The sequence below is a fragment of the Passer domesticus genome, chromosome 2, assembly GCF_036417665.1.
Source record: "Passer domesticus isolate bPasDom1 chromosome 2, bPasDom1.hap1, whole genome shotgun sequence".
Lineage (NCBI taxonomy): Eukaryota > Metazoa > Chordata > Aves > Passeriformes > Passeridae > Passer > Passer domesticus.
Genome location: NC_087475.1, coordinates 16,384,286 through 16,398,404, shown reverse-complemented (window position 1 = coordinate 16,398,404; position 14,119 = coordinate 16,384,286). Strand labels below are relative to the sequence as shown.

The window sequence follows — 14,119 nt, the reverse complement described above, 5'->3', positions numbered from 1 at the left end:
TCTCTATAAGGAAAGAACTAGTGGCACAAGTATGTCAAAAGGTATAATTTTTAAATACTTGAACTTACCCCTTGTAGCAGCCAAATCAGGTTTTTTAATTATCACTAAATAAACAACAGGGAGAAATACCTGGAACTTCCAAGCCCTTTGTCTTGGCCATTATTGACAGTATCTCTTCTGTGGAATGGTTTGCACTGAACACAGGTGGTTCACTCGTTGTCTTTGAAGTTGGAGGCAGATATGACTTTAGGGCTGTGCTCTGCAGGACATCATTTATATACTGATCCAGCTCATCCTGGCTATCTAGTGTAACATTCATAAATAAAAAAAAAGGTTTCCTAAAGGTAAAAATCACTAGTTATCATCATCACTTTCTTATTCAAACACACCACTATATTATTTCTTATTAATAAGGGCACTCAAATGTGCAAGAATAGGGTAAGGAAGAGATTTTTTAAACCAAAAAACTGTAAACAAAAGAAAAAAAATGTTTTTGACATTGAAAACAGATTTAGAAACTAGCTTTGCCTGTGAAAGGAATCACAAGGGGTTTTATTTTGCTGGTATATCATAGAACACAGCTGGACTTGATGATTATAAAAGTCTCTTCCAACTTGTATGATTCTAAGACTCTGTCATCTCTTCCACACAAGCTCTTGTCCACGACTCTTCACAGTCCTTTTCCCTCTAAGCTCTTCCACACCTCCCCACCTGCTGACTCTCCAGACTCAGCTTTGCTGTAGCAGTTGCCAGTCAATGCCACACTACAAATGCAGGAAGAACACACATGAATTCATTCTCTAAACTGAGTCATGCAGGTCCTGTCCTCAGGTGGGTGTATGAGAAAACCAAATGACCATCAGCTGTGCACAGAACAGACTCTGCACTGTAGGCAAACCCAGGCTCTGCCGACAGAACTTGACAGAGAAAAAAATAACAAGTGAAAAACACTACTACCTTTCTCACAGAAATCTGCTGGGTAGTCTCCATATTCACTGTCAGGACTGTTACAGTTGTCATTATGGTCATCAAACAGTTTTAGGTCACAATCTGGATCCAGAAAGCTCAGATATGTATGAAAAGAGGTGGTAAGAAATTCTGATAGCTTGCCTATCTTCACCCTGCAAAAGGGGACACATGCCAAACAGCACTGACATCCACCATTCTGATACTGATTAATGCTCACTAAGCTTTCAACAGCTCCTCCAAAATTTAGGAAACCTACTGTTCAATCCACCTTTGGCAACTATAAAGCCACAGAAACTGACACTGAAAAATAAAAAAAGGAAAACAACAGTTGCAGATCCAGCTGGGTACTTACTGCTCTAGGTACTAATTGATTTTAACTGTGCTATGGTAACAGGCCTAACTCAAAGCCTAATTATGCAGGGTGTTATAGGTTCATATAAAGAGAGACCCTGAACAAAGACCTGAGCTCCAAGGATAATGCATAAGAAACTGGGGCTGAGAAGGCTCCATGAATGGCCTGAACGTTTTTTTCACAGAACTGGAGGAGGCTAACCCATCTGTGCTGGTTTTAGCACAGGAGTTAATGATGGGGCTATGCTTTGGATTTGTGCTGGAAACAGTGCTGATACATTAGTTACAGGGATACATTAGTTACTCCTAAGCAGGGCTTACACAGCACCCCAGACTTTTCTGCTTCTCACCTCACCCCACCAGCACAGGCTGGGGGTGCACAAGGAGCTGGGAGGGGACACAGCTGGACAGCTGACCCATGCTTACCACAGGGACATCCATACCATAGCATATAAATCTGGGGGAAGAAGGATGAAGGGGAAGGTTTTCAGGGATACAGAAGTTTGTCTATCCAAGACACAGTTACATTTCATGGACTACAACTTTACTGAAGATGGTTGAACAATTGTCCATGGAAAGTGGTGAATGAATTTCCCATTTTGCTTTGCCTGCATATGTGGTTTTTGCTCCACTTACTAAACTCTTTATCACAACTCACAAGTTTTCTCAGTTGTGTTCTTCCAATTCTCTCCCCCATCCCAATAAGGGGAGTGAGGGTGAGTGGCCACGTGGGGATGAGTTGTTGACTGGAGTTAAACCATGACAATATTTGATTGTCAAAACAAAATAGAGAGGGATCCCTCTCTGATTGAGAGGGAAAGTGGAAAAAGAATAGGGAGATACTGTGGATCATATTTTACACATAGATGATTGGAACACACCAGGTTACAAATACTACATACAATCAATGCTTAAAACATGTCCAGTAACTATAAAAGTAATTTACTTTTTAATAACAGAAGCCCAGCCAGATTCATATTTCAAGAGTTCATATTTACAAAGATTTGATGTCTGTTTTCTTTATCTATTAATTGAAGTCAGAGATGGTACACTTTTTGGGAGATAGATCTTTTCCATTGCACCTGAGGCCCAGCTACCATTTGACTGCCACATAATAATTAAAGCTGAAACTTCCTTCTCTGCAGAACTGTAGTACAAAGTCTGTGCACTATCACAAGTTCAAAACCAACACTTTTACAGGATTTCATTTTACAAATCATGGAGATAATAATTTGTCAATTCTAACATTACCTTGCACCTCCAAAATAACCATCTTCTAATTTTCTTATTGTGGCAAGAACTGCTGGATGAATGTCAGTACCATCATCAACTAAAAAAGAATAATGGAAGAATTGGAGCTCATCAACACATTCTTAAATTATCACATCCATATACAGTGCATTACTGGGTGTTGTCTACAATGTAAATCAGGCAAATTTAAAGCAGAACCCACAACTGCTATCAATACTAGCTTATTCAAAAATCCTGGACAAACAAGCAAACCAAACACAACCCCTAGATAAGTTCTAAAGACAAACACAACCCACTCAAGACAAGTTCCAAAGCAATTTCTATGAAATTTCTTTAGACAGAAATAATATGGAGATAGTCGGTGATAGAAGCATATGAAGAAGGAGCAAAACCAAAATTAAATATTACCATGTAATCCAAATTCAGCGTACACATGAGAAAATTGAACTGTACTTCTGATGTTAGAAGTCCTGCTACTGTCTCCTCTCAAACCAACATCCATCCTATTCTTCTGCAGTAATCTACCCTGCTTGAAACAGAAGATTAAGTTTACCAAGCATTGTGTGGGTGATGGGAAACGTCAAGGTTGGTCTCCCTGTCATCCTCCAACACGAAGTGAGGTAAGCCAGCTCTGTCTTGAGCATCTCCACAATCATCTGATTGTCTAGAGCCAGATAGAAGTGATGCTGGTCAGTGAACTAGAGAAGAGAAAAACACAACATAGGGGCAGTTGTTAGTGCTTTCCTTTTTTTTTTTCCCTGTTTCTTCCCTTAAATCTTTCACAAAAGCCATATGAGCTACTCCTGACCACAACACAAACGACCTGAATTAACCTAACAAGGCCTCAGACTGTGACACAGCAATCCATGCTTGTGCAAGAGTCCATTTTCTTACGCCTGTAGACTGACCATCAAAGTAAGCTGTACAAACAAAACCTGGGCAATCACAGCCATGAAGCAGAAACTTCCCAATGATGAATTACACTGACCTATGATCTGGAAGATGGAAGTACTCTAAATGTGGAAAAAAAGCTAACAATAGTAACAAAACCAATACACAGGCTTAAGTGTACACTGGGGACTGGGAGCTGATGTCTCCAGTCACTGTACGTCTCTTGGGAACCATCTGAAAGTCAGGCAGAACACAGAAAAGCTGGCATTTACTGAGGAAAAAAGGCACATGAAATGTGCAATGGCAAAGTTCTGCTCCCACTGCAGCAGGAAGCCAAGAACCACAGGAAGAGACTACTGTGGCTACTTCAGGAGCTGGAACCAAAGAAGCTGGACAAATAATGGAAAGAATGTCAAAGCAGCCACAACAAAAGTTAAGGAAGCCCCTAAGCCTTGGGATGGGATAAGTGCATAAAGAACATGGAAGTTCAAGCTGACAAAGTCCTGAGAAATTTTTTCATAGAAGGAATCAGGAACTAGCCAAAACAATCCTTGAGCCACTTACAGTTAGCTTTGGTAACTCTGGAAGAACAAGTCCCAGAAATCTGGAGACAAGGAAACACACTGCCTTTAAAAAGGAAGAGCCATTTAAAAAGTCAGGCCAATTCCAGTGTGTGGAAGGAAAGGAAAACAAAGCCAATTTGAGACAGACAAGATAATTACAAAATGATAAAATAAGATGGCCAAAACCCAATCTCAACAGATTAGTCCAGCTTCCTTCTTTGCAGCAACCAGATGATAAGAAAATTTGCAGAAGCTGACACCTAAATTTTCACACTAATGAGCTGAACTGACTTCCTAGGAAGCAGAACTACTTTTAAAATTGTTCTAAAAAGGCAGTTATTAACCATTTTTTCAGAATTACTGTATCTGAATGAAGCTAGTCTTTGCCCCACACCTAATCTATGTTTTCACTAGAAAAGAGAATGAAATACAAATGACAAAATCACAAATTTTGTGGACATTAGTCAAAATCAACAAGATGATTTAATTGCTAACCTTAGGAAGGTGACATTAAACATTAACTCCATCCACCTCAAAAAAAAAAGTCGGGGAAGTGTCTGCTTTCAAAGTGCAATGGAAAATGTTATGGAGGTTTTAGTAAAACATGGAATAAGCAGGAACTTATTGTTCACTGTGTTGCTAATGTAAAGATAAACGCCATTTTGGAATATCCTAGTAAGTATGTCCTTATTTGATACATGACAAGATTTTAGCAGGAATATTGGGTCCTACTTACATAGTAAGATGTGAACTAAGAGGTATTTTGAAAAAAAATCACATCTGTGAGGAGTTTTTACCTTATTTACAAAAGTGAAAATTGGTACAGGGAAGTAACACAACTAACATTCTATAAAGCTGCTTGTGATCAACTGACAAGGGGAAGAATGAGAAAGGATCTACATTTTTTGCAGTAAATCTGATTTATTTGGACATTATGAAGCAATACAGAAGCCTTCTACAAAGTCCACTGACTGCCTTCAGCTGGAGTTTAAAGACTTCATTAGTCAAACATCTGTTTAGAAGGATGGATGCATTCTTTATCCTGCATCATTCTTTATCCTACATGCTTGGAGCAGGGGACTCCCTGGCCTTCTAGTACCAACTGCTGGAATAATTCTGTTAAATAAAGTCATTGCATTTCATTAAATGTATCAATAGGAGCCATTGATTCTATAAGGATCCAAACTTTCAGCAACATTGAGAAAATGCACTAAGGAAAAAAAAAAGACAGAACATCTATTTCTCAGTACTACTACCCTTTCAACAACATAATGAAAAGATCACACCTTCACCTCCTTAGGGTTACAGTATCTGGCACACTTATATAGTACTAAATTTTTCATCAAAACAATTGGTAGGAAGATATATTAAGTGACCTATTTTTGCAGAAACTGTTTCATTGATTAGAATGTTGGTGTGGGCAGAGATCAGTAACAACTTTGTACTATTGACTCACTGTGTTCTCCTAAGCCAGAAGCCAAAGAAACCAGACTCTGTATGACTGAAAAGAGATTTATCAGCAGTTCTACCATGCTGATCATCCCATGCTCTTAAAAACCCTACAAAGTAAAGCACATCTGCTGTTTCAGCCCTGTTCTACCTAAGGGACAACGACAGCAGGTAAAAGCAAAGTGCTTCACTAATGATTCACCATTAAGAAAGGAGTGATTTTCCTGCCAGCTTTACATGCTTACCTGAGGGGTAAAAGCAAATATTTGATTTCTTATCACGTAGAGCTTGGAGGTGCCCAACACTCCTATGTGTCGGTGTGGTCGGCCACTTAATTTCATGTTCTTGTTCCGGCCTGGAAAGCAAAGGGAAAGAAAAGAATCTCAGCTAACATCTTTGGTATTGTTTTCCAAAATAACCACTTTAGGCAGGAAAATTTACTGCACTAATACCAGCAAGGCAGAAAACCAGTAACATAGTGTGAGGCTACAAACTGATTTTGTAGCAAGCAGCAATATAATAACCAGAGCCCTTCAAACGCCTCATTAAAAATTAAAATTTTGGCTTCATTGGCCATGGATTTGATCTTATAATTACAGTAATTGCTCAGCACCCAAAGCTTCCCCACCAAGAAGGGCAGGAGATGTGATATTACAAAAAACAAGGCCATGAACCTAACTCAGAAATTCCAGTGTTTTCAAACATAGGACCTTAAAAACTCATGCCTGCAGGCTAAATCAACACACAAAACACATCCAAATACAACAACAGATTTTCATCAGGCTTTAGTAAGCTTCACTTTACTCAGTAGAGCTTATTAGCAATGATCCACACTACAACCTTTGCACCAGCAGCCAGGAGCTGACTTGGATCTTTCTGACAAGAACCAAACAACCACGTTCCTGAAAAAATACTACTGTGAACATTCCCAAGGAAGTCACTGTTAAAAAAAATGTATCAAATCATCCTACTCACACTCCTCCACTAGTGAAAGAAAGCTAATATGAATTATAATAAAATAAATGTAAGCCTCAGCAAAGCTCTGCAAATTTTTTAAAAAAATCTTTGAGATGAAGAGCCAGATTCTTTCACAGAAGCAACACATACAATTTCTCTGTGTAAAGGGCATACTTTCTAAAATTTATCTGGAGGCCCCATTACTTTGAATGATTTCAAAAAAAGCTCCCTGTTGAAACAAAAAAACTACCACAACAAAAATTACCATAACAAAAAAATGTTCACCCCCATGAGCAGCCTCTGCATTATCTGTAACCAAATTGCCATGGGAACGTGCTCCAGACTGACAGAGAAGCAGGATACAGCTTCCCTTGTCCAGACAGCAAAGGAATCTACCAGTGCTGAGTCACCCCACCTCAATTTTATTTTATAGCAGTATCCACAGTTTTGAGCCATGAGTTGCTGGCATGCCTGAAGAAGTAAAACTAAGTTAAATTAGGAATGCATGTAACAAACTTTCCACCAAGACCCAAATAATTCCAGCAAGGATTATCAAGAAGCAGTTATAAAAAGACTTAACAACTAGAACCAGTCAGAGCTTTGGAGCATTTAAGTCAATTTAGGCTCTGAGGAGGACTTGAGAGCCACTGCTGAGGAACTGGAATGTATCTAAAGTCCTGTGTTTAGAAAAGCCCTAAAGGCTTCTGGGTTTGCAACAGAGACAGAGAGTTTCAGCAGCTTATCTCAGCTCCAGGTTGGAAGGAACTTCAGCAAGAATCTGACAGCCCAAAGATGCTCTGATAGCAGCACAGCTTCCCTGATTTGGAGCAGAAAACTTCCCAGACTGCCTGCTCAGAAGATAAAAATGATACTGCCCAATTTCCAGACTCAAATGACTTCTCGAAGGAAAAATACTTGATTTTTTCTTCTGTGTTTTACCAGACATTGTTTTCAAAAACCAGTTTCTCTGTGGAAGTGGTTTCTGGAGGACAAATCAAGAGTCAATTTTTGTCTAACTCCAATGGCACAGGGAAACTTGTATTTTCTCCACCATTTCCAACGAGATAAATAAGGAACTCAAAGAGGTGGGAAAATTAAGACAGAAGTTCTAAGTCGGTTAAGCTTCTTAAAAAAATACCTTGCCTGGCAGTAGAGAGGCTGCCATGTTGAAATACTCACCCAGCATGGTGTAGAGGTTGCTGAGGATGCGAGCTGGCTGCACCCTGAGTGGATGGATATCAGCAATGCTCTGAACGTTGATTCCACGGTCTTGCAACAGATTCTTAATTTGATTAGATTCTGCCAAAACAGTTACTGTGCAACAGAAAACAAAAACACAAGTAAAAACCAATGTTCTACTCTTTTTAACTGTCTCTACTGTCACCTCTCAACAAATGCATTTAGCTAATTAAAAAGGCATGAAGACCACACTTTTTTCTTAAATTCTGGATTCATGAGATCAAAAGGGATTGCAATAGGGCACCTGGCAGATTTTAGTTCTCTTTTTCTCAGTATTTCTTGCCATTCCTGTCCACTTTGGACAACAGTGGTGGTCAGCAGGGTCAGAAGAGTCCTCTGAGGTGTCTACTCGAACCTCCTGCTCAAAGCAGGGTCAGAACTGCTGAGGTTAAAGTGGGTTCTTGGGGACTTAATCAGTTTCTTCTCATTTCTTTGAGTACCACTGGTTTGGATCACACAGTCTCTTTTAGAAGAGAGTCTCTTTTAGGGCTTTCCCCCCATAGAACAAAGGTAAATATGACTTGAAAATCTTTGTTCTTTTAATACAGCACACTATAACAATGCAGCCAAGTCACTGGGGAACAGGTGCTGCCACTTGTATAGCAATACATATTTCAGAGGACACAAAATGGCAGAGGTATGGAGAAAAAAAAAATCCCTAATGAGAGAAATTTACAATCCAGGCCCAGAACCTTGAGGTTTTGCCCATGATAATTGGCTTATTGATTCGGGACTAGTAATGCAGTATTCTTCTTTGTATTGTGAATACTTGCCAAAGAATGCTAAAAATCAGCAAGCACTTCTATTTCTGTTGGAAATTAAGCACTTCAGAATAATAAAATGCTGCTCCTATGAGGCACCAACTGGGGGTAAACAAGCACCAGCCGAGGGCACAGGATCCTTGACAAAGGCTGCTCCTGATAAATGAGCTGGTTGCTCTTTCAGCGTGGTCCAGGCCCTGGAAAAGTCTTTAAGACCTGATCTGCTGGTGTTTGCTCTCTACTTCATTTCTGGTTTTGGCTGTTCTTGCACAAACTAAAGAGGCCACTCCCTGCAGCAGCCAAAAGCTGGTAACTCTGGCTGCCTCACCTCTCTCACCTCTGTGCACAGGGATCCTCCTCACTCAGTGCTCTCTGGTTCCTCTGAAAAGGGGCTACATGAAACCTGATTAACCTGATCCATCTCCTGTCAGTCCTGCTTCTTCTCTCTAGAAGCTGCCAAGATTTTCCTTTTCGCTATAAGATTAATTTTGCCACTCTCCAACTCCTAACAAGTCTTAATTTTTTTTTAAGTGTCTTAAACCTCATCTTCCCTCCTGGTAAAAGGCAGCTAGGCAAACAAACTCTTTCTCCTTCTCACAGTGTCGTCAAAGCATCTATGCCCCATGCAAAAAAAATCCACATTATTTTTAACCACATCTTTAATCTCTCCTGTACACAGGGACTTTGCCACCACATGATTCAATTCACACAGAATGTTCACAGAATTCCCTCACCTTGTACCACAACGTCAGGTTTAAATCCCGTGGAAAATCTCCTGTTTAAGGGATCAATTTCACCTGCAGCAAGAAATCCCTAAAACAAATGCAAAAGAAAGAAAAAAAGAAGGAAACAAACAGAATTGAAGAAAAAGGCTTCTGACATAAAGAATAAATCCTAATCAATTTTCATATTTTTTCAGGACAGTGGGACTTAAAGCCTGGTTTGTCTACCCTTTCCACTAAGTAGTACATTCAATAAAAACAATGGCTGCAATATTTTTTGGAACAACAAGAAAATGGTTCTGACTGACACAATCTGCATTCAGAATTCCTACTTCAGAGTTACAGCAACTGACATAATTTTACCAGGAAAGTGATTTATTTTTGTAGCTCCATTGAGACATTTGTGCTTCTTTTAACTAGTCTGACTTTAATGTGTCTGACTAGTAGGTCCATCATGCCACAGAGCAAGAATAGCCTAGTAAAGCTGAAACGGCCCAGAATCCTGGCTCTGGAAGAGCCAAGTCAACCTGGGCATACTCCTCTATTCTAACCATATTCCAGACCACGTGACAACTTACTCAGCTTGATTAGAAACAGACAATTGCTTAGCTATATTAGAAATTAAAAAACCAAAAGGTCCTGAAAGCTTAGAGTCAGCCTTTCATGGTTCATGTACATGTTTCTACTGGAAAACACACTGTCCTCTACCTGTCAACCAAACTGTACTTAAAGGCCAAGTCATCTCAAACAAAATTAAATACAAGTTTATCTGCTATGCAAGAAATAATCACCTCTGCTAACAGGCAGCTCAGGACATACAATGATTGGCCCCAAAGATGGGGCAATTTTCCCACTGGAACACGATCCACCGAGTGAGGATTTTCATACTCCTCATCCACCTGAAAACAAATACATAAGCAAGAAAAATTACCCTAAAGTTGTGAAGAACAATCAGTAACACTTAAGTATTTGCAGACATACAGTCTAACATAAACCCTTTCAAGCCTGCCCTTACTACTGAGATAGAGATGTAGTGGTTTCACTTCTAAGGCTACATATTTTCTGGGACAAGAATTATACTTTTTGTACCTCTTCCCACCCTTCAAAGCTGGAGGGTGAATGGAGACTCTGCATGCAATTACAGCTTTGGTATTAGCTCTTCCACTTTCTTCTCACCATGCCTTTGCTGCCTTCCCTCTGGGCTGAGCATAGGTACCTGGGTGTCTGCTTTCCAACCCCTTCCAAGATGACACTTTAACTTCACTGATGTCTGCCCAGCTTTCTGAAGCAAAGGTGCTTTCCAATATTAAGATTATTTCACCTTTCCTGTGTTAGCAAGGATGGTCAACAGAAAATTGACTTACTCATTTAGAAAAACTGCCTTAGTTTTGCAGTACACAGATCTATTGAGGGTGGGGCAAAAACCCTCCCAGATCACATCTCCAGGCAGCCACTTCATATTTCTTTTATAGACAGACAAAATCTACCCTGTTGATGTGGCATGTTTTTCAGATCATTATCATCATATCAAAATTCACAAGAAGGCTCTGGACTCTTACACGCTTGTTCCCACTAGGAAGGCAATTCAGTTTCCACCTCAGATCTGCGAGCAAGGCATCAGCTGAGCAACTCAGACCAACCCAGGAGGCTCCACACCCTTAGTGAGTGAGGGCTGAGAAGTCTGGAGTGGGAGAAGAAGTTGGCAGGGAGGGATACAAAGGCAAATAGCATGGAAGAGCACATGAGCTCGTCTGAATTTTCCTGTCACAATGGGAGAATGAGATAAACAGTAACAGCAAAGGTGGGGGAAAAGAAAATACCCAAACCAAAATCCCAGCCCAAACCCTAATCCATTTGAAACCTGACTCCCATACCTGCTCTGGAAAAGGGCAGCACAATCAATCAACAGACTAGACAGGCAGGACAGTCTATGCTTTATTTCTTCTTTGAGCTTCAGTTCCTAAACTAGTATCAACACTTCTTAAATACATGTCTTGCTCTAAGGATGTAAAATTTTAGACCTGCTGTAGTATTTCCACAGACAATCAAATTTACAAGTGAAAAATGCGACCATTTGGAAGCCTAAAGTTTACCATTTCTCAGGAGGAGCTGTGAGAAGTCTCTTACTTTTTAAAATAATGTGCAGTAGTCTTTTTTATTTTTAGTTTAGATTCATCAGACATAGAAAAACAGTAAGACTGATATTCCTCTCACTCTCTCTACTTTGCATACTGAAGTGGATGCTGCATTTTCACAATACCTTTTCTGGAGGGACTGCGTAAAGTTCAGGCATTAGCACTAATCCATTCTTCTCTCGAATAAGTATTCCTTCCAGAGCCTCTCTGTACTCTTGTACCTGGAATTATTTTTAAAAGAGAGTGAAAATTCACATTACAGTCAGCAAAACTGAAATAATAAAGTAATTTTGAACAGTACTTTTTTACTGAAAGTTAATATATTTAAAAAAGAAAAAAAGGGGTGGAGGAATCATGACTTGCTGATGGAAGAACAGGGTTCAAATTATCAAATGTTCCAGAATCTCAGTGTTATCAGAAACACAAACACTTGTCTTCAAACTGTAACACACTGCTGCAGTACAAAGCTTCCAATATATTCCTACTAAGAAGTGTGGTGGGTCTAGCGCTGGCCAAACTCCAGGACACCCATTAGAATATACAAACTCATTTCCTGCTGTGAGATAGGATTAGGAGGAAGGCAAAGCAGGCTCAAAACTTTAAAAGGGTATAAAGAAAACTCTATTAACAGTAACTAAAAGAAAGAATAATAAGAATCAGAATAAAATCTTTAGAACATTTCTCCCCCCTACAACTTTTTTTTCCCACTAACAATGTACAGAACCAATTCAGTCAGTTTATCACTTCTAGAAGAGTCCTTCTTCAGTTCACTTAGGGAGAGGAATCCCTCTTGTCAATTTATGGAGATTTCTCCACAAGAAAACAGTTCTCCTGTGGCTTTTAATTTCCACAAATAGCAGCCACCCAGAAACCTGCAATTGTGAAGTCCCTCCCATTTTTCACAGCTTTTCCAACAGCCGTGTTTATGGGCCATGTCAACTTATGGGGTACTATTTTAATGATGAGCTGTTCAAGATCAAAGATTCTCTTTATCTATCTCTGAGATCATCTTCATCTCTGAGAAGTCTTCTTCTTCTTTCCCTGGTGCAAAGGGTCTTCACCATTCTTCTCTCTCTCTCCATTCAAACTTCTTATGGGATCACGGCTGCTTCAGCATTTGCTTACTTGAGCATAGAGGCCTTTGCTCATATCTACAATTTGAACACTCTATCTCCCCATACTTTCAACGAGTTACAGGGAAAAAAAAAGAGTCTGATGCAACAATTGCATTCTTTTCCATAGCTGGATTTCAGCCCCTGAAAGAGGGGAGATCAAAGTATCTCCTCATCCCTCCCATCTGGGACTTGACTCTTCACTGACCTTGGTGTCTTCATGTTGTTCCTCTACGTGTTCTCACTCTGTCCTTTTCTCTCACCCGAGGGAGGATTTAAGGTCTACAAGTTTCATCTGTGCACTGGAAGAGTTAATCTCTCACCTGGGGCCTGCAGATGGTTACATGACCCCAGCTGGACTCGTAGCTTGTGGCCAGAGCTGTGACTGGGCTGGGCAGGGGAGTGGCAAGGATCTCAGGAGCCAGGCCAGGGCTCAGCTGCAGCACACCAGGGCTGATGGCCTCCCCTGCCTGTCACTGACAGCTGATGGGGCCCGGCCCCACGGCAGAGCCCACCCGGCTCGGCCCAGCCCAGCAGAGACCTCCCATCTGCTCTCAGGGCGGAAGGAAAAAGGAGCTTCCCTGGATTTTTTAACATGTTGTTAACATGTGTATTCACAGAGGTGTGTCCAACTTCCTCAGTGGTTTAACAGATTGGCAGTCCTCAAAGCTAAGGTTTGGAGGAAACTGCTAGCAGCTTCTCTTAGCAAGTCACTTCCATGAATGGCTCCAATGCAAAACCAGCACAAGAAGTCACTGGAACAGATCCTACAAGGAATTTTCAATGGATGACAGTGCAGTGACACAGACATCAGACTGCAAGTATCTGTCAGAGTGTAAGGCGTATAAATTGTTAGCTGCATGCCATGAACATTTGTCTGTGACTTACTGAATTCCACTTTGCAGGATTGGGAAATTGGTTTCTCTTAACTGATTTGATGAAAATTTTGTCACAAAGAAAAGTTAAAATAGATTTAAATATTTAAAAATATCTAAGTTCACTGATCAGCAAATCCTCTTGTTCTTGTTATATTAGACAACATACTAGGAATAGGAATAGCAGATTGGTAAGAACATGTAATACATTTTCTTTTTACCAGATTCCTTAGTTTGTTCCATTTATTAACTCTCCATTCCAAGTTTTTACTTAGACAGAAACTTTTCAAGCACTACCAGCACCTGCCTCAGAAATCCTTTTTTCTGCTATTCCAGAGTAAAGTGGATCACTCAAAATAAGACACCCACAGGTTCACATACACTGACATTTTCAGTATCCTGTCCCACTCCACTTTTTTTGAGTCCTCAGGGTGCTTATTTTTCTAGCAAAAACATTTGTTTGCAGCAGTGACTGGGGACTAGGCACTCACCTGAGTGTCTCAGTGACTCATTCAACTATGTTTAAACAGTACAGACTGGGAGCAATTGCCCTGACCATGCCCTAGAACAGTCCATCTGCACACCAAAAAAAAAACCACCCAAAAACAACCAGGTACATACTGTCCCAGATAATCCAACTAAGGTCTAGGGACTGCTTCAGGAAGTGGTATTTTATTACCAGGACTGAAGTTTCAGTAAACTTTCTGAGTTTCCCCCCTCATGAAATAATGCCATATCTCTCTTCATCAGACTACTTTTACTGTAGTTTCAGGAAAACATTTTATGTGTCTAGTGTCAGTAGGAATTTCACTTGATTTGCAACAACTGAAAGAGAAAGAGGGCT

General features: G+C 40.2%; 1 protein-coding gene across 3 annotated transcripts in view; it reads right to left on the bottom strand.

The window, feature by feature from the left end:
* PHKA2 (phosphorylase kinase regulatory subunit alpha 2) overlaps positions 1-14,119 on the bottom strand; it is a 45,925-nt gene that overhangs the window by 19,433 nt on the left and 12,373 nt on the right. For all 3 annotated transcript variants that reach the window (XM_064407565.1, XM_064407564.1, XM_064407563.1), the window contains exons 11-19: positions 11,414-11,509; positions 9,945-10,052; positions 9,166-9,244; positions 7,611-7,745; positions 5,720-5,829; positions 3,125-3,269; positions 2,572-2,650; positions 958-1,121; positions 130-303 (exon numbers count right to left, since the gene is read on the bottom strand). In XM_064407565.1, the coding sequence (XP_064263635.1) occupies positions 130-303; positions 958-1,121; positions 2,572-2,650; positions 3,125-3,269; positions 5,720-5,829; positions 7,611-7,745; positions 9,166-9,244; positions 9,945-10,052; positions 11,414-11,509 (1,090 nt within the window). The remainder of the gene's footprint in view (positions 1-129; positions 304-957; positions 1,122-2,571; positions 2,651-3,124; positions 3,270-5,719; positions 5,830-7,610; positions 7,746-9,165; positions 9,245-9,944; positions 10,053-11,413; positions 11,510-14,119) is intronic.